At 50.1% G+C, this 24,317-nt stretch overlaps 3 protein-coding genes across 8 annotated transcripts in view; 1 reads left to right on the top strand and 2 right to left on the bottom strand.

Annotated features, from left to right (window-relative positions):
• Positions 1-929, bottom strand: part of Cmtr1 (cap methyltransferase 1) — a 95,817-nt gene extending 94,888 nt beyond the window's left edge. For 3 of the 6 annotated variants that reach the window (XM_041634353.1, XM_041634352.1, XM_041634351.1), the window contains exon 1: positions 684-929. In XM_041634353.1, coding sequence (XP_041490287.1) covers positions 684-794 — 111 coding nt within the window. In that variant the 5' untranslated portion in view covers positions 795-929. The remainder of the gene's footprint in view (positions 1-683) is intronic. The other 3 variants (XM_041634347.1, XM_041634349.1, XM_041634346.1) reach the window with 2 other exon arrangements.
• Positions 930-1,520: 591 nt separating this feature from the next.
• Positions 1,521-2,438, top strand: LOC121435553 (40S ribosomal protein S2-like). Its single transcript, XM_041634983.1, has one exon. The coding sequence runs from the start codon at positions 1,554-1,556 to the stop codon at positions 2,433-2,435; it is 882 nt and encodes a 293-aa protein (XP_041490917.1). The 5' UTR covers positions 1,521-1,553; the 3' UTR covers positions 2,436-2,438.
• An 8,784-nt stretch (positions 2,439-11,222) lies between these two features.
• The window catches only part of Tbc1d22b (TBC1 domain family member 22B), a 54,965-nt gene continuing 41,870 nt past the window's right edge, over positions 11,223-24,317 (bottom strand). Inside the window, exons 11-13 of the mRNA XM_041634889.1 lie at positions 22,215-22,342; positions 21,924-22,019; positions 11,223-13,261 (exon numbers count right to left, since the gene is read on the bottom strand). Coding sequence (XP_041490823.1) covers positions 13,133-13,261; positions 21,924-22,019; positions 22,215-22,342 — 353 coding nt within the window. The 3' untranslated portion in view covers positions 11,223-13,132. The remainder of the gene's footprint in view (positions 13,262-21,923; positions 22,020-22,214; positions 22,343-24,317) is intronic.

The following is a 24,317-nucleotide window of genomic DNA, read 5'->3' as shown; positions in this document are numbered from 1 at the left end:
CACTGTTCAGCTGGCAGAGAGCTTGCCTTCCAAGCTCTCTGAGGTTCGATCCTCAGCACCAGCCCTACAAGCCTGCATTATCAAAAACTGTAAGCAGTTTCTGGAGAGAATTGCTGACTGTCCCTGACCCACTTCGAGAGTGCAACCGTGGTCCACCCCAACGCGCTCATTCTCCTCGGAGGTAAAAGAAGACTTTATTTTTAGATTCATGTTGGAGGATTTTAGGCAAGTCACCCTTAAAAACTCGCGAGCACACTCAAAATCAACTCTAGAGAGTACACGCCCTCCGCAACCATCCGGGCAGGTTCGCCATTGTCGGGGTCAGTGGGGACGCCTCAGCCTCAGTTTCCCTGAGTTGAGTAACGGCAAGGCTCCGAAAGACCCTAACGGGGACCGTGCCTACTTTCGGCTCACTGGAGGGTCCTGTGTCCGTTACGGCAGCTCTGGCACGGGCTCGCTCCCGCGCAGCCACCCACCAGCCCGGGCCTCTCAAACCACGGCCTCGCCTGGCCTCGCGGCGCGGTCCGGCCAGTCGCTAAGGCGGCTCGATCCCAGCTGCCACCTCGGTGCCTCCTCGCAAGCCGGATCCCCGCGGCGGGGCGCCGCTCCTCAGCTCCCCGCTCCCGCAGCGCCCCCCGCCCCCCCCCAGCCCCCCCCCCCCCCGCCGGGCCGCTCGCCCTCACCTCACTCGCAGCCTCCAGCAGCAACCACTCACGGTCCATCCCCAGTCGCCGCAAGCACCAGCTCCGGCCGGCCGCGAGCTGCCCCGAGCCCACAGGGTCGGGCTCGCCCATAGCCCGCTCGGCACTGGACTGGGGCAGCGCTCAGCAACCAGCCAAACTCCAGCCGCCTTCCCGTGTCCTGGCCCGCACCATAACTAAACAACAGACAGAAGCAATCGCCCAGGGAGACGAATCGATGGGAACGCGAGCCCGCCTCTGGGCTGGGAAGGCGGGCAGTGCGCGTGCGCCGCGGAAGGAGGGATGGGGCGGGCGGGAAGGGAGGAGGTGCTAACCGGGAGGGTGGGCCTAACGCACCTATGCGGAGGGAGGTCGGTGATCAAAAGTTACAGGCCGGGCTTGGCTACCCCGGGAGACTGTGTCTCCAAAATCTAAAGCCTTACAAAGTAAACAACAGGGCTTGGAGGATGGCTCAGCAAGTAAAGTCGCCTGCTGCCAAGCCTGGCGACCAGAGTTCCATCCTCAGGCTTCCCCTGTGTGGTGGCTGGAGAAATCCGACCCTTCAGATTGGCCTCTGATCTCCACTTGCGCCCCATGGCGGGTTTATGTGTACACACAAATACTTAAATAAAAAACTATAATAAATATAAAAATAAGAAACACTACCGCTTTCTTCGGGTTCGTGAGTCTAACGTGACTATCTCCCACAGCCAATACCTTCCCCTCCAAAGTTACCACCCCAGGTCTAGCAGCTACCAACTGGAACCTCTTATTTCCATCTCACCCCTTTTTTCTTTGTCAGGATGTGATGGAAGTAGAAACAGAAAGATGAAAAATCCCAGGCCGGTTTCTTCTTCTTCTGGAAAACACCAAATGGCGGATGACGCCGGTGCAGCGGGAGGGCCCGGAGGACCCAGGGGCCCAGGATTAGGAGGCCGTGGCGGCTTCCGCGGAGGATTCGGCAGCGGTCTGAGGGGCCGCGGCCGTGGTCGAGGCCGTGGCCGAGGCCGAGGCCGCGGGGCTCGCGGAGGTAAAGCTGAAGACAAGGAGTGGATTCCCGTCACCAAGCTGGGCCGCCTGGTTAAGGACATGAATATCAAGTCCCTAGAGGAGATCTACCTGTTCTCCCTGCCCATTAAGGAATCTGAGATTATTGACTTTTTCCTGGGAGCTTCCCTAAAGGATGAGGTTCTGAAGATCATGCCCGTGCAGAAGCAGACGAGGGCAGGCCAGCGGACCAGGTTCAAGGTTTTCGTCGCTATTGGGGACTACAATGGTCATGTAGGTCTCGGTGTCAAGTGCTCCAAGGAGGTAGCCACTGCCATCCGAGGGGCCATCATCTTGGCCAAGCTTTCCATTGTCCCTGTGCGGAGAGACTACTGGGGGAACAAGATTGGCAAGCCCCACACTGTTCCTTGCAAAGTGACAGGCCGCTGTGGTTCTGTGCTAGTGCGTCTCATTCCTGCCCCCAGAGGCACTGGCATAGTCTCTGCTCCTGTGCCCAAGAAGCTACTGATGATGGCTGGCATTGATGACTGCTACACATCAGCCAGGGGCTGCACTGCCACCCTGGGCAACTTTGCCAAGGCCACCTTTGATGCCATCTCTAAGACCTACAGCTACCTGACCCCCGACCTCTGGAAAGAGACTGTTTTCACCAAGTCTCCTTATCAGGAATTCACTGACCATCTTGTGAAAACCCACACCAGAGTTTCTGTTCAGAGGACCCAGGCTCCAGCTGTGGCCACCACATAAGGGTTTTTATACAAGGAAAATAAAAGTGAATTAAGTCTGTTAAAAAAAAAAAAAAAAGAAAGAAAGAAAAAAAAAAAAAAGAAAAATCCCAGGCCGTCCTGGGCTACACAGTGAGTTCAATGCCAGCCTGGGATAGGAGACCCTATCTACAAAACAAACACAACAAAATGCTTTGTTATTTAAAACTATGGCCTGCTTTGGGTTTGGGGTGGGAGGTGCTGAAGATTGAACCCAGGGTCAAGAGAATGACAAGGGTTTGTTTAACTCTGTGAAGCTGTGTTACTGTGCCTGTCTAAAACAACTGATGGTCCTAATAAAGAAAGACATCTAAAGGGCTTTGCTTTCTTTCTTTTTTTTTTTTTTCTTTTGAGACAGGGTTTCTCTGTGGCTTTGGAGCCTGTCCTGGAACTAGCTCTTGTAGACCAGGCTGGGCTCGAACTCACAGAGATCCGCCTGCCTCTACCTCCTGTTGCTGGGATTAAAGGCGTGCGCCACCACCGCCCGGCTATGTACACTTTTTTCTAGTCATTTTTCCCTCAACTTTGTTATTAAACCACTGCTCACACAGCATATATGTTGTATGAGGTGATGATTTAGAGCAGCTCTCAATCCTTTCACAGGGGTTGCCCACGGCCACTGAAAATACAGATGTCTGCATGAAAACCATAGCAGTAGCAAAATACGGTTATGAAGTAGAAATGAAAATAATTTTATGGTCTTGGTCACCACAACATGAGGAACTGTATTAAAGGGCTGCAGCATTAGGAAGGTTGAGAGCCACTGCTCTAGCGTAGATGAGGGTTGGCAAGGCGGTTCAGTAACACTGCTTTCTACCGAAGTTCATGGCCTGTGTTCAGCCCCTGGAACACACCTGCTGCGAAGGGAGAACTGTCAGCTGTCCTCTGGAGTCCACATGGGTCCCTACACACAAAGAAGTAATAAATACATGCAATTGGTGTATGCATAAGGTGCAGTGTATATAAATATACATTTCATTTTATTCATTAAACACTTTACATTTATTTATCTGTTATGTATAGACATGGGGTCTTGAGTGTGACTGCCAGAGGACAGTTTATAGTTCTCCCTTTTGTGGGTCCTGGGGGGTGAAACTTAGGTCATCAGGCTGTGGCAAGCACCTCCACCTGCTGAGCCATCTGATAGGTTTCATTGATTTCTAATTTATTTCTTTGAGAAAGGGTTGCTTTGCAACCCAAGCTGCCTCCGCTTCCCAAATGCTGGAATTACAGCCACCCTTCCTGACTCTGCTGTTAAATTTATTTGTGTGTATGTGTGTATCTGAGGACAACCTCAGGTGTCACACCTCACCTGTCCACCTTGAGACTTTTCGCTGTTGTTGCCCCCTTCAGGCTTCCAGGGCCTCTCCTCCACCTCTCATCTTGCCACAGGAACAAGGCTTTCACATGGGTCTGGGGAGTCGAACTCAGGACCTCACGCTTCTGTGGCACATGCCTTACCCACTGAGCTGGATCCCCAGCACCAGTCCTGTAGCTTCACCTAGGACCCTTCCGCACACGAGGAGCTGAGTATCTGTCAGAGGACATCCGGAGCCAGCCTTCACAGATACCAAGATCACAACTAGTCAAATGGTTCACAGTCCCTGCCCCACTACCACATGCCCATGAAGGCCATGAGACATACACTGGCATTAATCACTGCTTTAAAAAAAATCAATGAGGGGTTGGAGAGATGGCCCAGAGGTTAAGAGCACTGGCTGCTCTTCCAGAGGTCCTGAGTTCAATTCCCAGCAACCACATGGTGGCTCACAACAATCTATAATGAGATCTGATGTCCTCTTCTGGCCTGCAGGCATATGCAGGCAGAATATTGTATACATAATAAATAAATAAATAAAATCTTTAAAAAAATCAATGAGATTTTAAAGATTGCATTTAAATTATATGTATATGTGTGTGGGTTTTTTGCTTTTTGTTTTGTTTTGTTTTGAGATAGGGTTTCTTTGTGTAACAGCCCTGGCTGTCCTGGAAGTCGCTCTGTAGACCAGGCTGGCCTCAAACTCACAGAAATCTGCCTGCCCCTGTCTCCCAAGTGCTGGGTTCAAAAGGGGTGCATCCCCACTGCAGTCTGTGTCTAGCTGCTGATACCCGAGTTGCCTTACCCCATCTCCCCATTGTTGTGATCTAGCTGCCCTCACTCCCGTGACTGACAGCAGAACTTCCTTGTGGTCTGTAATTGACAAGGATGTTTGTGTTCTTTCTGGCTGGTGGGTCTCCACAGAAGGAGTAGAGATATAAAAGGTTGCTGGGCAAACTAAAGGTGTTCTTCTTCCACCTGAAAAGAAGCCTCAGTGTCTCAATCCCAGCACACACACCACACATACACACACCCGCCAGTCTAGGCATCCAGGCTACACTGGCTGTGGCACCCATGACTGCTCGTCCCTTTAACCATTCAAGTGCCCCTTTGGTAACCATAGTTAAATTTCCTCAGCCTTTCCACAGCAACCCCCAAAACCTGAAACAACAGACCAACCCCTCACTGCTTGCCAAGAGCTTCCCCAATCATCCATGTTCCTAAAATACCTCAATTTCAGAACCCACCTAAACACCCCAGGAAAACCGATTCTGATATAATGGAAGCTTCTCAAATCATATTCTCCCCACACAACCAGTTTTTCCCCAGTTGACCTGATACAGCCGGCCTAAATGTTCCAAACCTAACAGTATCAGATGTCATCCAAGATAAAATATTTTTTTAACTGCTTTACTGCACATCTGTCTGATCTGTCTGAAGGAATTACAAATCAACTACAGACTTCTCCAGCAACTCAGGCGCCAGCCTCGGCTGTCCCCTTGGGATCTACATCTTGGTCCAGCTCACAGACAAGGCTTCCCTAGCCTCAGATGTTCCCTCAGAACCTGGACACTGGCTGACACAGCCTGTTTTTCCCAGCCTTGACCAACAATTCAGCCTCCTTGGGTCCCCTAACAACAATGCCCCCAAATCTGCAGAAAGCAGGCAGAGAATGACACCCACTTACCCAACACCCAGTGACCCAACAATAAACAAAAAAGGTGGGAAGTCGAGCATATGGCTTGGCAGGCCTTGCCTTCTCCCTCTTCCTTCAGCCTTGCTAGAAGCCACCAAGATCTGTTCCCTTATATGGCCACTTCCTCCTCCTCTTCCTGAGGTTGACTACCAAAGACCAGCTACCAAAGTATTGAAATTCCGCATCAAAAGCCCCCTTTGGCTCGCCTAATTACCATGTCCAATTCAAATTAAACACCTCATCCTATCACAGGATTTCCCTCTGGTCCTTTTATAATCTGCCATTCTCCCATGGGCCGTGTCTATCTCCCCTCTATCCAGAGGCGTCCCTTGTCCCTTCAGGACAAATACTCCTGCCCCCTACCCTTGTTCCTTCCCTTTCTCCCTCATCCTCTGTCTCCTGTGTTTGTCTCTTATTCCCTGCCCTCTGTCCCTCAGGGACAAATAAATCTAATTTGTGCTGAGAACTTGGCCTTCGTGCCCTGAGCCGATACTGTTCTTTTCAGACAATTGTACCTTGCGCCATCCCCCAAACCCCAACTACATCCTGCTTGTACCCTTTGCACAGCTCAGTGGATTCCTCTGTAGCCAGAATGTAAACCTGGGGAGGATGGAAAAGACATGCTTGCTTGCAAATGGATGAATCTAGAAAAAAACATATGGAGTAAGGTAATCCAGACCCAGAAAGACAAATATAATATGTTCTCGCTCATAAGTGGCTTTTAGACATAAAGCAAAGGAAAACCAGCCTACAATCCACAACTCCAGAGAAGCTAGACAACAAAGAGGACCTACATGTCTCTACTAACAAGAGCACTCGCTTATGGAGCTCTTTGAAAGACTAATTCTTATCAGAGAGATGTTCCCGGTCCTTGGTAAATACCTGATCATTGCTGGCTACTGTTGAGGGAGACTGGAGTCCCAGCTTCTGCAGTGGCCACCTCCTAACCCCTGTGCTGTATCTTCACTTTTATTTTATTTATTCTATATTATTATTGTTGTCTAGACAAGTCTTGACCACTGAGCCACAGCCCAAACCCTCACCTATGCTATTTCTACCCTGTGCTATCCAAGAGATATAAAATAAGGTGTTTTCCTCTAAGTTGGTACCGCTATAAAGGAGCGATTCCTTCAGCTTTAGATGTCCAAACAAGACACGGCTTTGAAAACCCTAAAGCAGGGCTGGAGAGATGGCTCAGTGGTTAAGAGCACTGGCTGCTCTTCCAAAAGGTCCTGAGTTCAATTCCCAGCAACCATATGGTGTCTCACAACCATCTGTAATGGGGGTCTGGCGCCCTCTTCTGGCGTGTGGGCATACATGGAGGCAGAATGTATACATAATAAATAAATCTTTTGGAAAAAAAAAAAGAAAGAAAAAGAAAACCCTAAAGCACCAGCCTGGTCTACAAGAGCTAGTTCCAGGACAGGCTCCAAAACCATAGAGAAACCCTGTCTAGGAAAAAAAAAAAAAAAAAGAAAACCCTAAAGCAAACATCTCCCTTTGTGGGCAGGAGCGGATCCATGTTGGGCTGTAGCTCCGCTAATGATGTGAACTGTGGTTTCCCTGCATAAGGTTCAGGGGAGGTGAGGCATTGGCTTTTTTAGTCTTGAAAGACTGAGCCAGGCAGGAAGGTGTTTTGATGTAGCGTGTCACCGATGTCCTCCCAGTTCTCTCATCTCTCACAGGCCGGCTTTAAAAGGCAAGCCTGCATTTACCTATCCTAGAGTGAAAGATTTGTGGAGGCTGCAGGGCAATTCCAGTGAGGTCCTCCACCCGCCCCCAGGGTGAGGCAGCCCTTGAGTGTCTGGTGGGAGGGAGCAGGGGCTAGGACTGAGGACTCTACAGTCTGTGGGGGTTCTACTTTTTATCCAACTCTTTATTCCTCCACTCTTCTGCACCCCACCCCCAAACGTAAAGGTTCAAGCTGAAATGTAAGAAATACTACCCGATGGCTCCTTTCAAACATGCCCCCAACCAGCTACAATCAAATAGAAAACTCTAGACCCCAGTGAATGCCTGCTGGTCTGGCTATTCCTCTACCTAAACTCTGATGAGCCAGGATCTCCCCTCCTCCCTGCCATTCCACCAAAACTGGAAGCAGAAACATGGAGTGGAATGTTGGGGACTGTACTCTCAGACCCTGAATTTCCTGTAAACAACTTGTTTTCCTATGCTTGCAGCTGCTCTGAGCATGAGACAGGGGAATGGTTTCTGGTGGGCTTGCAGCTGAGAGTTAGGGCATGGCCATTGGTCAAGGAGAGCAAAAAGCTGGAACACAATAAAGTTGGCATTCTTGTTTCAAGGATGACCTGTGTCTGTGTCTGTGTGTGTGTGTTTCAATCTCCAGCCCCTTGCATGGCTTGTGGAACCGTCTGTCCGGTAGTGTAGGCAGGGTACGCTACAGACGTAGTAGTACCACAGTACAGGCCAGGCGCTACAGGATCATAGTACACATAGCATGGAAAACTACTAACAGCCAAACCCGCCTACAAGGTCACGCTTCCAACAAGCTTGAAAATGAACAGGAGGCAAAAACACGAGAATGAACCCACTCACAATACCACTGAGACAAAGACAACTGTGACAAAAGCCAAGTTAGGACCTAGACACACAAAAGACTGTCTTGTCCCTCCTGACTCCTCAGGTATGAGGAGAGGGAGCGAGGGACACCCTGCAAAGTCACAAACTAACTACACTGCCTTGCGCTGTCAACACTCAGTCTTGGTACTCTTCCTATGAAGTGAGGATCAGAGCTTCCCAGAGAAAAGGAATCAGGAAAGCCTTATGCCCAGATTACGGAGTGTCGTGTGTGTGTGTGTGTGTGTGTGTCCCACAAAACCAACTAGCAGACCAAGTCCTGTATGTAAAAAGCAAAGAGCCTTTATTCTTACACAGGTTGGCAAACTGGGACTCTCCATGTGCCCAAGGTATTGGCATAATTGGATAGCCCCGGACTCAGTTGGGGTGGGGTTTTTATAATAGCGGAGGTTGGGGTGAGGGATTTCTCATTTGTCTAGGGGTGTCCTGGTGAAAAGCAAAGGGTGTGTGCTGGCAGGTGATCCTATCTTCAATGATTGGAATTTCCTTAGGATGGTCTGTTCCTGGGTGGTGCCTGGGTAGTCTCAGTTTGTGGTCTTTCTTGGAACCAGGTATATTGCCTTAGGGTAAACTGCTGAGACTTGGGGCCTCTATTGAGCTTGTGGGAGCTGGGTCCTACAGAAAGAACGCCTTGGTTTCAAGAGGACACTGTTTTATTTATTACTTACTTAAGATTGAGATTGGAGTCTCTTGTAACTCAAGCTTGCCTCCAATCTCAGTACGTAGCTAAGGATAGCCTCGAACTCCACAATCTCCACCACAGTGAACCTTGAACTTCTGACCCTCCAGCCTCCTCCTTCCTGGGTGCTAGGATTACAGGTGCGCACCACATCTAGTTTATACAGGGCTGGGGCTCAACACCCAGGACTTTGCACATGGTGGGTAGGCATTCGTCTACCAACTGAGTCCCGAGAGGAAGATGCCTTAGGAAACCAGAGACAGATTATAGGTGGGGGTGTGTGCTTCTACTTCGAACGTGTGTACTAAATGCTGTTTTATGTAAACAGAGCTGTAGGATGTTTCTGACTCCTTTAATCAAGCTTATTTTAAGTGTTTAGAATGAGTCATCAAGTATCCTCCATTCTGGAGGTATCCGACTAAGGTGGGTATTTTGGAAGTGCTCAGAATCAGCTCAGTAGATGACCCCATTCCTTTTCCTTCTGGAGCCTGCTGACACATCCGTCAGCGTGCCGAGGATCAGCTTCAAGCTCAAGTATTTATTGCACATCTGATTTTATTAAGGAATGGGGGCAGTGGGAATCCCAAATCAGGAATACCCTCTTGTTTTCCTCTCCTTCAGTGTGAGTTCCTGCTTATTGACGTCGCAAGTGATAGAGTTATCAATGTCAAAAGTAGGCCTGGGAAGCTTTATAACTGTGCTAGATCACCCTGAGTGGGCTGTCTGGGGACTACAGAAACCACCTGGTAGGGTGTTTATGAGGCACGTACAAAATCTTGGGTTTGATCCCCAGTACTTGTTGCGGGAGGTCCTCCCGTTCCTCCAGCCTATAGCTGATGAGATACTAGCCCATTGGGGCGTGGTCTCTCTCTTTTTAAAAAAGCGGCCACTTCCCTCTCCTCTCTCTCTTCACTTCCTGCTCCGTCGGCGACTAGACTCCCTTCCTGGTTGCGCAGAGGGCTGACGGTGATCTGTAAGTTTTTTCCCCTTTAAATAAATACCACCCTATTAATCATAATTCCAAACTGGTGTGGCATTGTTTATGACTTACGCCTCAAGTACTGAGGTGGGGGGATAGAGAAAAGGAAAGAAGAGAGGAAATTGAGGCAGGGGAAGGGGGACGGAGGGAAGGAAAGAAAAAGAGTATGGCTGTAAACAATGGAGCACACCTTTAATCCCAGTACTACAGAGGCAGAGACAGATAGGTCTCTGCAAGTTCGAGACCAGCCTGGTCTACAAAATGAATTCCAGGACATTCAGGGATAAAAAAAGAAGAAAAAAAAAAAAAGCACTCAAGCAAACTCAACCTGGTACTCCCAACACCTTCTCCAACAGGAAGTCCCGGTTCATTCTCTCACCTCCTTATGACATGTGCTTCTTAGCTGGAAGTCCTGGTTCATTCTCTTACCTGCTTCTTAGCAGGAGGTCCTGGTTTAGTGTAGGAGTTTCCTTCTGTTTGTGTGTTGCTTTATTTGGTTAGTGAATAAAGAAACAGCCTTGTCCTGGTTGACAGGGTGGAACTCAGGTAGGCAGAGAAAACAGAACTGAATGCTGGGAGGAAGAAGGGCAGAGTAAGAGACGCCATGGATCCCCTGCCTGAGTCGGATGCAGGTTAGAATTTTATCCGGTAAGCCACTGCCATGTGGCGATACACGTATTAATGGAGATGGGTTAAACTAATATGTAAGAGTTAGCCAATAAGAACTTAGAGCTAATGGCCAAGCAGTGTTTTAATCAATACAATTTCTGTGTGGTTATTTCGGGTGTAAGCTAGCCAGGCAGCCGGGACAAACAAGGGGCCTGCTCCACTAATACCGGTTCATTCTCTCACCTCCTCATGAGGTGCGCTCCTTCGGACATGAGAAATACTCCACATGAAGGCTTTGCCACAGAGCTGCACATGACCACGTGGGGTCACTCTGCCAGCACCCCCTGAGGAAATAGGTTACCCACTTGGCAGTCTCTTCCTGAGAGTAGGGGCTCAGCCTTTGCTGATGTCCCCTGGAAATGCCGCTGGCCTATACAAGGCTTGACCCCATTTCTTTCTTTCATTTTTTTTTTTTTTAGATTTTATTTATTATGTATACAGTATTCTACTTGCATGCATGACTGCATGCCAGAAGAGGGCACTATAGATGGTTCTGAGACACCATTTGGTTGCTGGGAATTGAACTCAAGACCTCTGGAAGCCAGTGATCTTAACCTCTGAACTACCTCTCCAGTCACCCCCCATTTTTTTAAGATTTGTGTGTGTGCACATGTGTACACATGTGAGCTACATGAGTAGTGCCTGCAGAGGGCAGAAGGGAGTGACGCCCCCGAGGCTGGACTATAGGCAACTGTGAGTCAGCTGAGGTGGGTACGGGGAAGAAGAGTAGACATTCCTAACCACGGAACCACTTCTCTAGCCCTTGACCCCTTTCCCACCCCCACCCCCAGCAAGAAAAACCCAGGGAAAAAAAAAAAGACACTTCATTACTTCATTGCGGGTTCCAGACCTCATGAGACGAAAGCTCACGATGGAGGAGGAAACACACCATTTATTTACAATCCACTCACTTTCTCCACAATTTCCCATACAAACATAAAACTAAAAAAATAAAACCACCACTTGGGAACACAAGTGTCTTTCTTTAGTTAATCTGTTTGAGGAAGGGCCATGAGTCCCCAGTCTGGGGAGACTACTGAGGCACACGGAGAGGTGGGTGGGGAACGGGGAAGACGCCTGAGAAACAGCTTGGATGAGGGACCTAACTCACAAGGGCGAGGTGTGGCCTGCCGGTGGACTGACACAGGTAAGTGACCTTAGGGTGCCACCGAAAGGAACACTGCCTGGCTTCCCAAGTGGATGGATGGCTATTGGCCTCCATCCTGCCTTTCTCCACCAAACACCAAAACTTGAGCATGGGTCAGACACCTCACGAGCTGTGGGGAGTGTGATGGTGACAAGGGACACCTAGCGCCACTCTAGGAAGAGGCCCCCATCTTGGGGACACACAGGGATCCCTTCTCTTGGCACAGACTTGTCAGCCAGCCTCTGTCCTGACCACAGTGCTGACTTACACAGGGGAAGCCAAAGGATGGGGCCACAAAACCTGAGGGGGGGCTTCTGCCTCTGTGGTCCTTGCTGGGGAGGTGCTGGGGGTGAGTAGAAGGGAGCTCTGCCATGGAAGAGGGAAGGACAGGCCAGGTGTTCAGAGGCCCAAGAAGGGACTGGAAACAGAAGGCGGAGACACTGACAGACAGCATGTCTGCTGGCCGTACCCTCCAGAGGGCCCCCAGGTCCCTCCCCTTTAAGCTACCCACCCAGCAAGTTCATCTGTGCTAATGACCTAGATTGCTTTCACATGTCAATGCACACTATAAATATAAAATCATATCTGCTACAAAGAGGACATAGATTTGTACACCTTTACCCATATACATAATAACACAATTTATACATAATATCTTGGAGTGGTTCACCCTGGAAAAGGGCTTGAAGAGGTGGTTAAAAAAAGAAGAAGAAGAAGAAGAAAAAAAAAAGAAAACAATAAAACAAAACCATCCTCTTTCTCCCTCCTCTGCCCTGGTCCCTCTCAAGGGACCATCAGATACTTGGTCCCTCCGGTCCTTCCCAAATAGTTCTGATGGGTTCGTCTGAACACAAATTCAGACATGTGGCAAAATGCTGATGGGCTTGCACACGCAAACACACACGCGCACACACCCGCGATCATTCGAGCACACACACATACACACACGCACACACTGACACATGCACACCATGTGAGATTCATAGGTGAGGAAAGGGGAGACGCAATCCCTAGCCCTTGCGTGTAGGCCTCTCCTCAGGGCTATGAACACAGTGTCTCCTCCACCTGAGAAGGAAGGGCTCACTCACTGGCTCAGCTGGGGCAGGGGGAGGCAGGGAGTGAGGGGGAGAAGGGTGGGGCCAGGGTCTTTGTCCCTGACCTATGACCAGATCAAATGAGTCCCACAAAGCAACAGCACGAGAGCGGAATACCCCTGCCGTGGGATGAGAATTTGTGTCTTTCCTGTTAAAAAGAAGAAAACAAAGTAAAAGAAAACCACACCAGCTGGGTCCTGGGCAGAGCCAGCGGTGCCTAGAGGGGCAGTGTGGGGCAAACCGGAGCCTCCTCTGTGTCCAGCGTCACCTCCTCCTCTGCCCCTCCACACGCACAGAATACTGACAGTGGTCCCAGACACATCCAGAGACACGACGTGGCGGATGCTGTGAAGTTAAGAAAGACCTGGGCAGTGGTGCCGGGGGTGAGCTTTGTACAGCAGGAGTGGTTCCTGGCCGGGGTCCACAGCTTGCACAGTGGCCACAGTGATGAAATTGCCATCAGAGATGGGGGCAGTCTGGGTCCCCAGGGGAGACAGCACCTATCGGCGGTAGTGGTTGGGGGCGTCTGCAAACATGTACTTGAGTCTGTATGCCTCAGCCAGCAGCAGCCCGATCTCTTCATTGCCCCAGTGGATCGTAGGCAGGTTCTGCAGCAGCATGAGGAGGCCCTGCAAGGCAAGGAAGGCCCTTCATCTCTTTACAGTCTGCAGCCGGAGGGAGGCCCAGAAGACCCTGCTGCAGGGCCTGGAATGGGGCCCCCCTCCTAGGCCACATGAACCCCAGGGTCTAGCCTTCTGCCTCCTACACGTCATGCAGCTCTGGGTCCCTTGCTCAGTCCAGGTGTTCAAATCCTCCAGAGTCTCCCACACACAACACTGCCTCTCCCATATATGATGAGCAGACAATGACCACAGTAAAAAAAAAAGCAGAGGGTAAAATAAATACTCGCTCCCAGTTCAGGGACAGCCAAGGCTACACAGAGAAACCAAAACAAGGGACTGGAGAGACAGCTCAGCGGTTAAGAGCACTGACTGTTTTTCCAGAGGACCCGGGTCCAATTCACAGCACCCATATGGCAGCTAACAACTCTCTGTAACTCCAGGATTCAGCACCCTCACACAGGTATACATATAAGCTAAAACACTAATAAAATAAAATAATTTTTAAAAACCCAGAAAAACCAAGACAAACAAACAAAAACCACTGCTCTGGGGGCATCACTTTAGTCCTTTTCAATAGATCTGTTTCGTTTCTTTTTTTTTAGATTTATTTATTTATTTATCGTGTATACAACATTCCTTCCATGCATGCTTACATGCCAGAAGAGGGTACCAGATCTCATTACAGATGGCTGTGAGCCACCATGTGGTTGCTGGGAATTGAACTCAGGACCTGTGGAAGAGCAGTCAGTGCTCTTAACCTCTGAACCATATCTCCAGCCCCCATCTATCTGTTTCTTAATTGTACTTTGTTCCTTTTTCTTTTTCAGATTTTATTTATTTTGTTTTTTTGAGGCAGGGTTTCTCTGTGTCTCCTTGGCTATACTGGAATTCACTCTGTAAACCAGACTGAGAGATCCATCTGTCTCTACCTCCAGAGTGATGGGGTTAAACGCATGCACCACACTCTCTGGCATCGGATTTTTTTTTTTAATTTTTAAGTTTTATGTGCATTGATGTTTTGCCTGCAAGGATGTCTGTGTGAGGGTGTCTGAAGTCCTAGACCTGAGTTACAGATGGCTGTGAGCCACTATGTGGATGCTGGGAATTGAACTTAGGACCTCTGGAACAGCAGCCAGTACTCTCAACTCCAGGCCCCAGATTTTGTGTGAATATGTGTGTGAGTATGTGTGAGTGTGTGTGTGTGAGTATGTGTATGAGTATGTGTATGAGTGTGTGTGAGGGTGTGTGAGTGTGTGTGAGTATGTGTGTGTGTGAGTGTGTATGTGTGAGTGTGTGTGAGTATGTGTATGTGTGTGTATGTGTGTGTGTGTGTGTATGTGTGTGTGAGGGTGTGTGAGTGTGTGAGTATGGACCACCACGGAGGCCGTAGAGGGCACCAGATCCTGTGCAGCGGGAGTTACAGCGGGTTGTGGGCCTCCTGACACGGTGCTGGGGTCCAGTCTGGATCCTCTGAGCGCAGGGCCTGCTCTAAACTGCTGGACCTTGCTCCAGGCTCTGCTTTATTTTCTGAGACAGGATCTCGTAAATCCCAGACTAATATCGAGCTTTTTATGTAACTAAGGATGACTCTGAACTTCTGATCCTCCTGCCTCCAACTTGCAACCTGGAATTACAGATGTGTGTTCCACGTCTAGATTTGTCTGTTTCCTTTTTGGAAGTTTTCATTGCAATTATTTCATAAAGTAAGCATGTTTTTCTCCAGTGCTGGAAGTTGAACTCAGGGCTTCATCTATCATATGCTAGTTCTTTAATCACTTAAAAAGTATAGCCGGGTGGTGGCGTACACCTTTAATCCCAGCACTCAGGAGGCAGAGACAGGTGGATCTCTGTCAGGTCAAGGCCAGCCTGGTCTGCAAGAGCTAGTTCCAGAACAGGTTCCAAAGCTACAGAGAAACCCTGTCTTGAAAAACCAACCAACCAACCAAGTATAATCTTTTCTGGGCATAATGGCTCACACTTGTGATTCCAGCACTTGGAAGACTGGCAGGAAAAAGGCTGCAAGACCCAAGTCAGCCTGGGCTGCAGAGTACAACTGTCTCAGAGAACTGTGGCCAACGACAGCCTTCCGGCTTCTTCTGTAGCATTCACGCTAAAACTGAAACAATACAAAGAAAACTAGTGTCGTGGTGGAGGTGGTGTGTGCGTGTGTGCATGCATATGTGAGAGAAAGAGAGAGAGAATTCTCATGGTTCTTTACTCAGCCTTCACAAATGAATATTTCAAAAGAAGCAATTGATCTACCTATCTTCCTTCCTTTTGTTAGATCCTTAATGGGTTATTCATTTAAAATCAATTCCTGTTGAGACTGCAGAGTTGCAACCCCTGCATTTAACGTGTCCCCTAATCTCACTGGGCACTAGCAGAACGTATTCACCTGCTGCCAGCACCTGTCCCAAATGGTGAGTCCCAGTTCTCAGCTCTCTGTCAGGCTACTGCTCACTGCTTCCCCCTGCACACACATCCACACATCCACACGCATTTGTTTCGTGCTCATCGTGCCCCTGCCCCTGCACCCTTCCTGTCACGGGGATACCCACGCCCCGGTCTCCACCTGCACCCTTCCCGTCACGGGGACACCCGCGTCCCCGTCTCCACCTGCACAGGTCCTGTCACCTGTCACCGGGACACTCTCTCTTCTCTACCTGGCAACCACTACTCAAGGCTTCAGCCCTGACCCCACAAACAACTCCATGGAGGTAGCCCTTGAAGGGACAGCATCAAAATAACAGTGAACATGGGACTTCAGTCATCAAATTACTGTTGCTGCTGCTTCATGCCCTGTCTGTATCTGTGTGTATGTCTGTGCACCACGTGTGTGCCTGGTGCCTGCCGGAGGTCAAAGAGGACACCGGATTGCCAAGAACTGGAGATACAAGTTTTTAAGTCACCATGTGGGTACTGGGAACCAAACTGGAACATTCTTATTTTTCTAATTAAAGAAAGAATAGTCCTGGGGCTGGGGAGAAGGTGGTAAAGTGCTCCCTTGGGAAGCAGGAGACCCTGAGTTTGATCCCAGCACTGGGGGAAGCTGGTTAAAGTGGTGTGTCTATACTCCCAGCACTGTAGGCAGCAGAGACAGGACAATCCTGGGGCTTGGGGCCAAACAGCCTAGACCAAACGGTGAGCCCTGGTTCTCAGTCAAAGAGCCTGCCTCAAGACACAAGGTGAGCTGGAGAGCTGATGCAGAGGCACTTGCTAGCCTCCCGGAAGAGCTGGGTTTGATTCCCAGCCCCTGCGTGGTAGCTTAAAACCATAACTCCAGTCTCAGGGAACCCAATGTCCTCTTCTGGCCTCCAACGGGCATTAGGCACACATGACACACAAACATAAATGCAGGCAAACATTCACACATATGAAATAATAAATTTTCAAAACCAGAAATTAAACCAAGTGTGGTGGCATATGCCTTTAATTCCGGCAGGTAGAGCTCTCTAAGTTCAGACCAGCCTGGGTTAGACAGTGAGTTCCATAGCTAGTTCCAGGACAGTCAAGGCTACAAAAAGAGACCTTGTCTCAAAAACTTTCTTTAGGTTTGTTCATTCTGTGTGAATGTGTACTTGAATGTGGAATGTGAAGGTCAAAGGACAGCCTTAGGACTAGCAGGTTCTCCCCTTCCACTGCATAGATTCCAGAGTTCGGTCTCAGTCAGGCTTGGTGGCAAGCACCTTTCTTTACCCACTGAGCCATCTCGCTGGCCCTCTTCACAGCCCCCTTAACAGAAACTTCTAGTATTTCCGTAATGATTCCATGCTTTTATGTAACTTGCAAGCAAAACCAACCAACATGAGTGTTGCTCGGGAGAAGGGCGCCGTTTCTGGGATGGGAGCCACCTCTGACTTCTAACTCTAGCTTTAGTAGAAGCTTTCTAGAAACTTCTCAATTCTATCCCTGGTCAAGCACAGAAAGAGGATTAGCTGTAAGGAGCCACTCTGCCACCTGGTGGAGCTCTTGGAACTGCAGTGTTCCACCTCTGCCTGCTCCCTGCCCCACAGCAGCTTAGCAGTGTTGAAAAAGTGAGAAACAGTCTTTCTTTCGATAAAAATGGTGAAACTGAATAACCACGGCAAGGGAGAGAGGTGCTGGTCACAAGTCAGGTGCGCTTAGCCCAGATAGCAGTCACTACCAGAGTCGGACTGAAGATTCTCTATAAAGCCCTAAGCAGGATGTGCAGTCAGGTGAACTAGCACAGGCCTGGGCCTGTCTGCAGGGCAAGGCTGGAGGGAAGCCTGCAACTACCTTTCAGAGCTGAATGCAGAAGCGCCAGGCTCAGGCACCTGCTGGGAACCCAAGCATCCCAAAGAGAAGGGTACCGGACAAGGACTGGAGTTGGAAACAACTAGACAGAAGGCCAGAGGAGCAAGCACTGGCTGCTCTCGCAAAGGACCCAGGTCCCAGCACCGATGTGATGGTTCACATCTGTAATTCTAGCTCCAGGGGATCTGATGCTCTCTTCTGAACAGCACAGGTACAGAAACACATGTGGTATATACAAACGTGCAGGCAAGACACTCACACAGAAAAATAAATCCAAACAAAAGCTTTTTAAAAATAATAAATCTTTTTTTTAAAGCTTTGTTTAATTTTCTGTATGAGTGCTCTGCATGTAGCTTGCATGCCAGAAGAGGGCATTAGATCCTGTTGTAGATGGTCGGGAGCTACCATGTGGGTGCTGGGAACTGAGCCCAGGTCCTCTGGAAGAGCAGCCAGTGCTCTTAACTGCTGAGCCACCTCTCCAGCCCATAATAAATCTGTTAAAAAGGAATTAAGAGCAAATGGAGTTAAAAGGTGAAAGACGGGGCTGGAGGGATGGCTCGGTGGTTAAGAGCACTGACTTCTCTTCCAGAGGTCTTGGGCTCAATCCCAGTACCCACACGGCAGCTCACAATTGTCTGTAACTTCAAGATCTAACACCCTCACACAGACATACATGTAGGCAGAACACCAATGCACATAAAACAAAAATAATTTTTAAAAAGGTGGCAAAACTATCTGATTAAGTAAAATATCATGTATAGAATCACTGCACTGGGGGCTGGAGAGATGGCTCAGAAGTTAAGAGCATTGCCTGCTTTTCACAGGAAGACCCTCTTGTAGTGATATTTCATTTGTATTTTAATAAATAAAGCTTGCGCCAGGCGATGGTGGCACACGCCTTTAATCCCAACACTCGGGAGGCAGGGGCAGGCGGATCTCTGAGAGTTCGAGACCAGCCTGGTCTACAGAGCTAGTTCCAGGACAGGCTCCAAAGCCACAGAGAAACCCTGTCTCGAAAAACCAAAAAATAAATAAATAAATAAAATAAAAAAATAAAAATAAATAAAGCTTGCCTGAAGATCAAACAGCCCCACAGGTCAGCCTTACAGAACAGGCAGTGGTGACACACACCTTTAATCCCAGTAGCCACACTAGTTTGCCATAGAAACCGGGCGGTGCATGCCTTTAATCTCAGTGGTGCACACCTTTAATCCCAGCCCTAGAGAGGAATATAAAAAGGGAGGAGACAGCTCACAGTCTCATTCTCATTCTGAGATTCCTGGATCTCAGGATCTCAGGATCGACATTTCAGACTATGGTAGAGGTTAAGAGCCAGGGCTGGCTGTCTTGCTTTTCTGAACTTCAGGCCAAACCCCAGTTTCTGTCTCTAGGTTTTATTGGTCGTGTTACACCCTCCTTTCCCAGGGTCCCCTCCACCCTTCTTCTGGGCACCAGTGGTCCAGGACTGTACCCTTGAGTCAAGGATGGATTTATTTACCTGCATTCTGTGGCTCAGGCCTAGTACATCCCACTGCCTTCCACTGTTTCGCTTAGGAATTCTGACTGGCCTAAGCCTGACAGTGCATCCCTGCAGCTCCAGCATTCTGGGAGCCTGGGGTGAAGTAGGGTGTTGTCCACCCCTGCAGCTCCAACATTCTGGGAGCCTGGGGTGAAGTAGGGTGGGAGGAGAAGTTCAGGGCCATCCTTGGTTACATAGTCAGTTTGAGGTCAACCTGGGCTATACGAAACCCTATCTGAAAATGAATAAATAAAACAAAGCCTCAATTCTCTCCTAGAAGAGGTCCTCTGTAGGGTGGGCATCTCCAAAGCTCATGCACAGACAGAACGAGAAGCTCCCTGAGACTGACAGCAGCCCCATGACTCCCAGTTGATTCTTTAATGTGCATTTAAAGGGGCTCTGGTCCCTAGGCCTTAGCCTCTTGCTCAGTGTTTTCCATATGAGCGCTAAGCATCTAAGGCCAGAGAGCACCTGCCTTGACCCATCCTCAAGTGACAAGATGGTTTCTTGGATCACAGAGCGAACAGCCTCTGCCTGGTTTTGGGTGAGTTTCTTGTTCTGTCTAGGAGAGCTGTCTGCCAGCATGCCCACAGTCTGGCACAGCTCACACATTGCTGGATTTCTGATTTTTAGAGATGTTTCCCTCCTGCCCCAGTAGCTTACACATGTCTGGCTTTGCTAAGGTGTGGTCGCACCACCCACAGGAAGTGGTGACAGTGCCGACAGAGGCCAATCAATTTCCCAGGGCACAGAACTCAGGATTTCCGTTCAGGGTTTGAATCAACTACCTCTGAGAAGGCTTCCCCAGGGTCTCACATCCACAACCTGCCTTGGTGGTATATTCTGCTAAAGGGTCGGGAACAGAAACCAGAGGCTGCAGGGGGAATCCCTTGGCTCTCCCAGCACAGGTTGCTATTGCAGATGTAGGCAGCCTTAGCTCAGAAGAGCTGAAAATCCACCTTGACACTATGGACTTGGTGCCTAGTAGTGGGGCCTGACTCTCTGATGGGGTGGGACCAAAGTAACCCCCCACCCCCACCTACCCCCAACCCCACATCCAAGAGTGAATGGGGCAGCTCAGGGCGGGATACACAGAGCCAGACTTTAGGACTGAGGCTGTGGATGTGGGATGAGGGAAGGGGGAAGGGGTGTTAGATAAACCCCAAGGTCTCCCAGAATCCAGCCCCTAGGATAGCGCATTTGCTAGTGAGTGGAGCCAGAGTTTAATTCCAGCATTGCAATAAACAATGTTTTTAACAAGCAGCTTTGTCCTGCTCCTGCATGGCCCATGACATGAAAGTGACCTCCTTTTCTCCTCCTCCCACACACCTACCCCTCTCACTCTCACGGAGTCCTCCCTTGGACTACGTTCCCTGCCGGACACAGAGCCTCCCGTAGGACTATGGTGTCTGCTGATGTCTGCACGGCTGATTGGAGCTGTACTGACTGCTCCTCTATTTGGCAAACACCTGGCATAGTTCAGTCTGGGCCAAGTTCAGGATCTGGTGCGGCCTCTCCCCCAAGAGTCAGTCCCCTTTGCTTATATATGCTTCTAGGACCTGCACAGGCACCCAGAGGCCTTTCCAGGCCTCCTCCTGCCAGCCCAGACACCCCGAGCTAGGGCTCCCTACCTGCTATTATGACAATTAGGACATCTTAACTGCTGAGTCATCTCTCCAGCCCCCTAAACCAAAGGTTTCTAAACTCATGCATCCAGTCTGCCCCGTTTCTTAGACACTGGGACACTAACACTGACATTTATACACTTACTTGCCTAGTCATCTCCACCTGTGTGTCTAAAGTTCTTTCTTTCTCTCCTTTTGCAGCAGGGCCTCCCATAGCCCAGGCTGACCTCAAACTTGCTATGAAGCCAGAGATATACTTGAAGCCTGCTACTTCCCTGAATGCTGGGATTACACCGTGGAGCACCACACCCAGCCTGAGACTTCACATTCAACACTCTCAGCACCAAAGCCCTGCTTTCCCTACATATCCGCCCCACTACACTCAGGAATCATTCTAGTGCATCTGTCTCAGTCAATCCAGATCCAGACAAAAGCCGGCTCTACTTACAGAAGACCCCAAACATGGCCACTTCCACCTCCACTATCACTACCCACGACCAGTGCCCCTTGAGGAATTACAGCAGTGTCCAGGGTGGCTACCGTGGCCACACTCCCCACATCTGGTAGCCACCCAGAAACCGGGGCAGTCTCTAAGCTTACGCCCACTCCTATGACCCCTCTTCCCTCCAGGAGCGCCAGGGCGCCCTTCCTGATAGCTCAGACATGACCTCACCCACTCTTCACCGGCCACCTGCTTTAGGCCTCACTTCACGGTCCCTTAAATAGCTAGGCACACAGCTGGCCTAAAGCCTCTACAGGGCCATTTCCTCCACCCTAGTGGCCATATGGCTCGCTCCCTTATCCTCCTCAAGTCTTTGCTAAAAGGTTCCCTTCTTGGTGAGCTTACCCTGACTACTGCAGCCTCCCCCTTCCCTGCCCCTGAGGGTCCCTGCTGCACCACGTGGGACCCAGAAGCAATGCTTACTATGGCCCAGCATCTCTAAGCCTCCTGCCTCACATCTGCTGCCTGTCTTCCCTCAGCACGTGTGCTCTGAGAATAGCTGCTTCACTTCCCAGGATGCCCTGGGTCTCAGGGGTGACTCTTAGAGCATGGACTCTTGTTCATGGCTGCATGAGAATCTCTCAGGCCTGGACAGCTACTCTGCAGCCTTCTGGGGACAAGAAACCTCCTCACTGGGAAGACCTCTGGCCCCACTGGAGGGCAGCCTCCCGAGTCCCCTGCCATCCCACTCCCAGACATGCATCCACAGCATCCATCCCTTCTGTCCTCACTCTCCTGGCCACGCACCTGAAAGTCTTCCTCGTCCAAAATCTCCTTCCTCCACTTGATCAAGAAGGCGGCGCACACATAGAGATGGAAGTGCGAGAACCCTTCTGGCTCAGACTGCAGAAGAAAAGAAGAGTCAGGCAGGGCTCCAAGCCCAGCAGGAGGCCAGTGTGGGCCTCGCACTTCTGAGACATCTGGAAAGTGGAAAACCTGTGCCAGTGCCCGTTATGTGACAGAGCTGAAGATATTTCTGAAGACAGCGGCGGACAGAGTTGAAATGGACAGCCAGGAGAGCACGGGCTCCCTCCATACCTGGTACGTGTCCCACAGGCGAATGGTGCAGCGGAGAGGCAGCTCCCGCATCAGCAGGTTGTTCATCCACCGGAAGGCAAACTGCAGGTACTCCACCTCGTACCGCCTGAAGTGACTGTGTACCTGCTCTGAAAGGGACAGCAGTCAGGGGCCACCAGCAGGCCTCAGGGCCAGGAGCAGGTTCTGTTTCTTACCAGCCCCACCTCCTGCAGGCTGCCCTTCGGTCCCACCCTCTCAGTGTGGCTCACGGCTCACACCAGCACACAGCACCACCCCACTAGGCTATTCCCATGTGCCCTCTGCCTTCCTGGGGCTGTTCTGGCCACGAAACAAGGGACAGGAGGTGAATTCGGCGGCTGGGCCTAATAGAAAGGAACCCTGGAAGCCATCTTGGCCATTTCCCTTCGGCGTCCCCGACAGATGGCCAGCAAAGGTGAAGACTCACCAGAAGATTGGTTTTTTGAGGCAGAGTTTCTCTGTGTAGCCCTGGCTGTCCTGGAACTCACTCTGTAGACCAGGCTGGCCTCAAACTCACAGAGATCCTCCTGCCTCTGCCTCTGAGTGCATGGTGTATGCCACCATGCCTGGTTTTCTTTTTTTGGGGGGTGGTGGTGGTGGTGGTGGTGGATTCTTCTGCATAGTTAGTAGAAACCAGCTGCCATCTGTCACTTAGCCCCTGCCCTTGGGCCTGTGTAGTACCCTGAGCAAATTAAACAAGCCACGTGTCTGCACATGGGTGTGTGCAAAGGTAGGCGTGTGTCTGCACGTGGGTGTGTGCAGATGTAGGTGTCTGTGTCTGACGTGGGTGTGTGCAAAGGTAGGTGTGTGCAGATGTAGGCGTCTGTGTCTGCACGTGGGTGTGTGCAAAGGTAGGTGTGTGTCTGCACGTGGGTGTATGCAAAGGTAGGTGTGTGTCTGCACATGGGTGTGTGCAGATGTAGAAGTCTGTGTCTGCACGTGGGTGTGTGCAAAGGTAGGCGTGTGTCTGCACGTGGGTGTGTGCAAAGGTAGGTGTGTGTCTGCACGTGGGTGTGTGCAAAGGTAGGTGTGTGTCTGCACGTGGGTGTGTGCAGATGTAGGCGTCTGTGTCTGACGTGGGTGTGTGCAAAGGTAGGCATGTGTCTGCACGTGGGTGTGTGCAGATGTAGAAGTCTGTGTCTGCACATGGGTGTGTGCACATGAGTGCGGTCTGAGACATCAAATTCCCTGAGTCACAGAGAGTTGTGAGCCGTGTCCTGTGGGTGCTCAGAACTGAACCGGGTCCTCCGGAACAGCAACAACTGCTTGTAACCAATGAGCCGCCTCTCCGGCCCCCTTGAAGGATGGCTTTAAGACATTGTTTTCTCATTCATAAAATGGGATAATGTGGGGCCATGAGTAAAGGCATCCACGACGTGAGGGGTGTGCTGTTGCTGCAGTCTTCGTTTTTAGAGTGACGAAGTACATAAGACAAAGATGTGGTGCACATTTATTTGGTTATGTGTGTGTGTGTATGTAGTTGGTTACGTGTGTATGTGTGTATGCACGCTTAGTTATGTGTATGTGGTTGTGTGTGTGTGGTTACGTGTATGAGATTGTTATGTGTGGTTAGTGTGTGTGTGTGTGTGACCGGTTGGTATGTGTGTGGTTGGTGTGTGTGTATGTGTGTGTGGTCTTGTGGGGGTCAGAGGACAACTTAAGTTAGTCAGTTCTCTCCTACTGTGAGTATCAACTTGGCAGAAAGTTTAACCCAAAGAACCAGCTCTCTGGCCCAGTGTACACATTTTTAAGACTCCACTGTTTTTAAAGCCCCATGCCTTTATTTACCTGGGCCAGAAAAAAACAAAGAGATACAAGCAGCAGAAAGCGCTGACTCTGCCCTCCAGAATCCAACTGATGACTAATTCAGGAAGCCATAGAGCGCCCCAGAAGTTAGGACAGCAGGTGCCTCATACAATGCTCGGGGAAGTGATGGCCTGACCGTGGAGGCTAGCAGCAGGGGCAGAGCAGTGAGACTCAAAGGAAAAAACATTCCGACCACCACAGAACACAACTATGAGAGACGTGGAGGTGAGCACTAAGACTGTAGGCCACGGGAAGATGGAGGGTGTTAGTCAGATTTGG

This window comes from Microtus oregoni, unplaced genomic scaffold, assembly GCF_018167655.1.
Source record: "Microtus oregoni isolate MIOR12 unplaced genomic scaffold, Mior012 000046F_ref0000063, whole genome shotgun sequence".
In the NCBI taxonomy this organism is placed as follows: Eukaryota; Metazoa; Chordata; class Mammalia; order Rodentia; family Cricetidae; genus Microtus; species Microtus oregoni.
This window is presented reverse-complemented; position numbering and strand designations above follow the sequence as displayed.

Coding starts and splice junctions, on each gene's coding strand:
- LOC121435553 (XM_041634983.1), top strand. CDS start 1,554: ATGGCGGATGACGCCGGTGCAGCGGGAGGGCCCGGAGGACCCAGGGGC.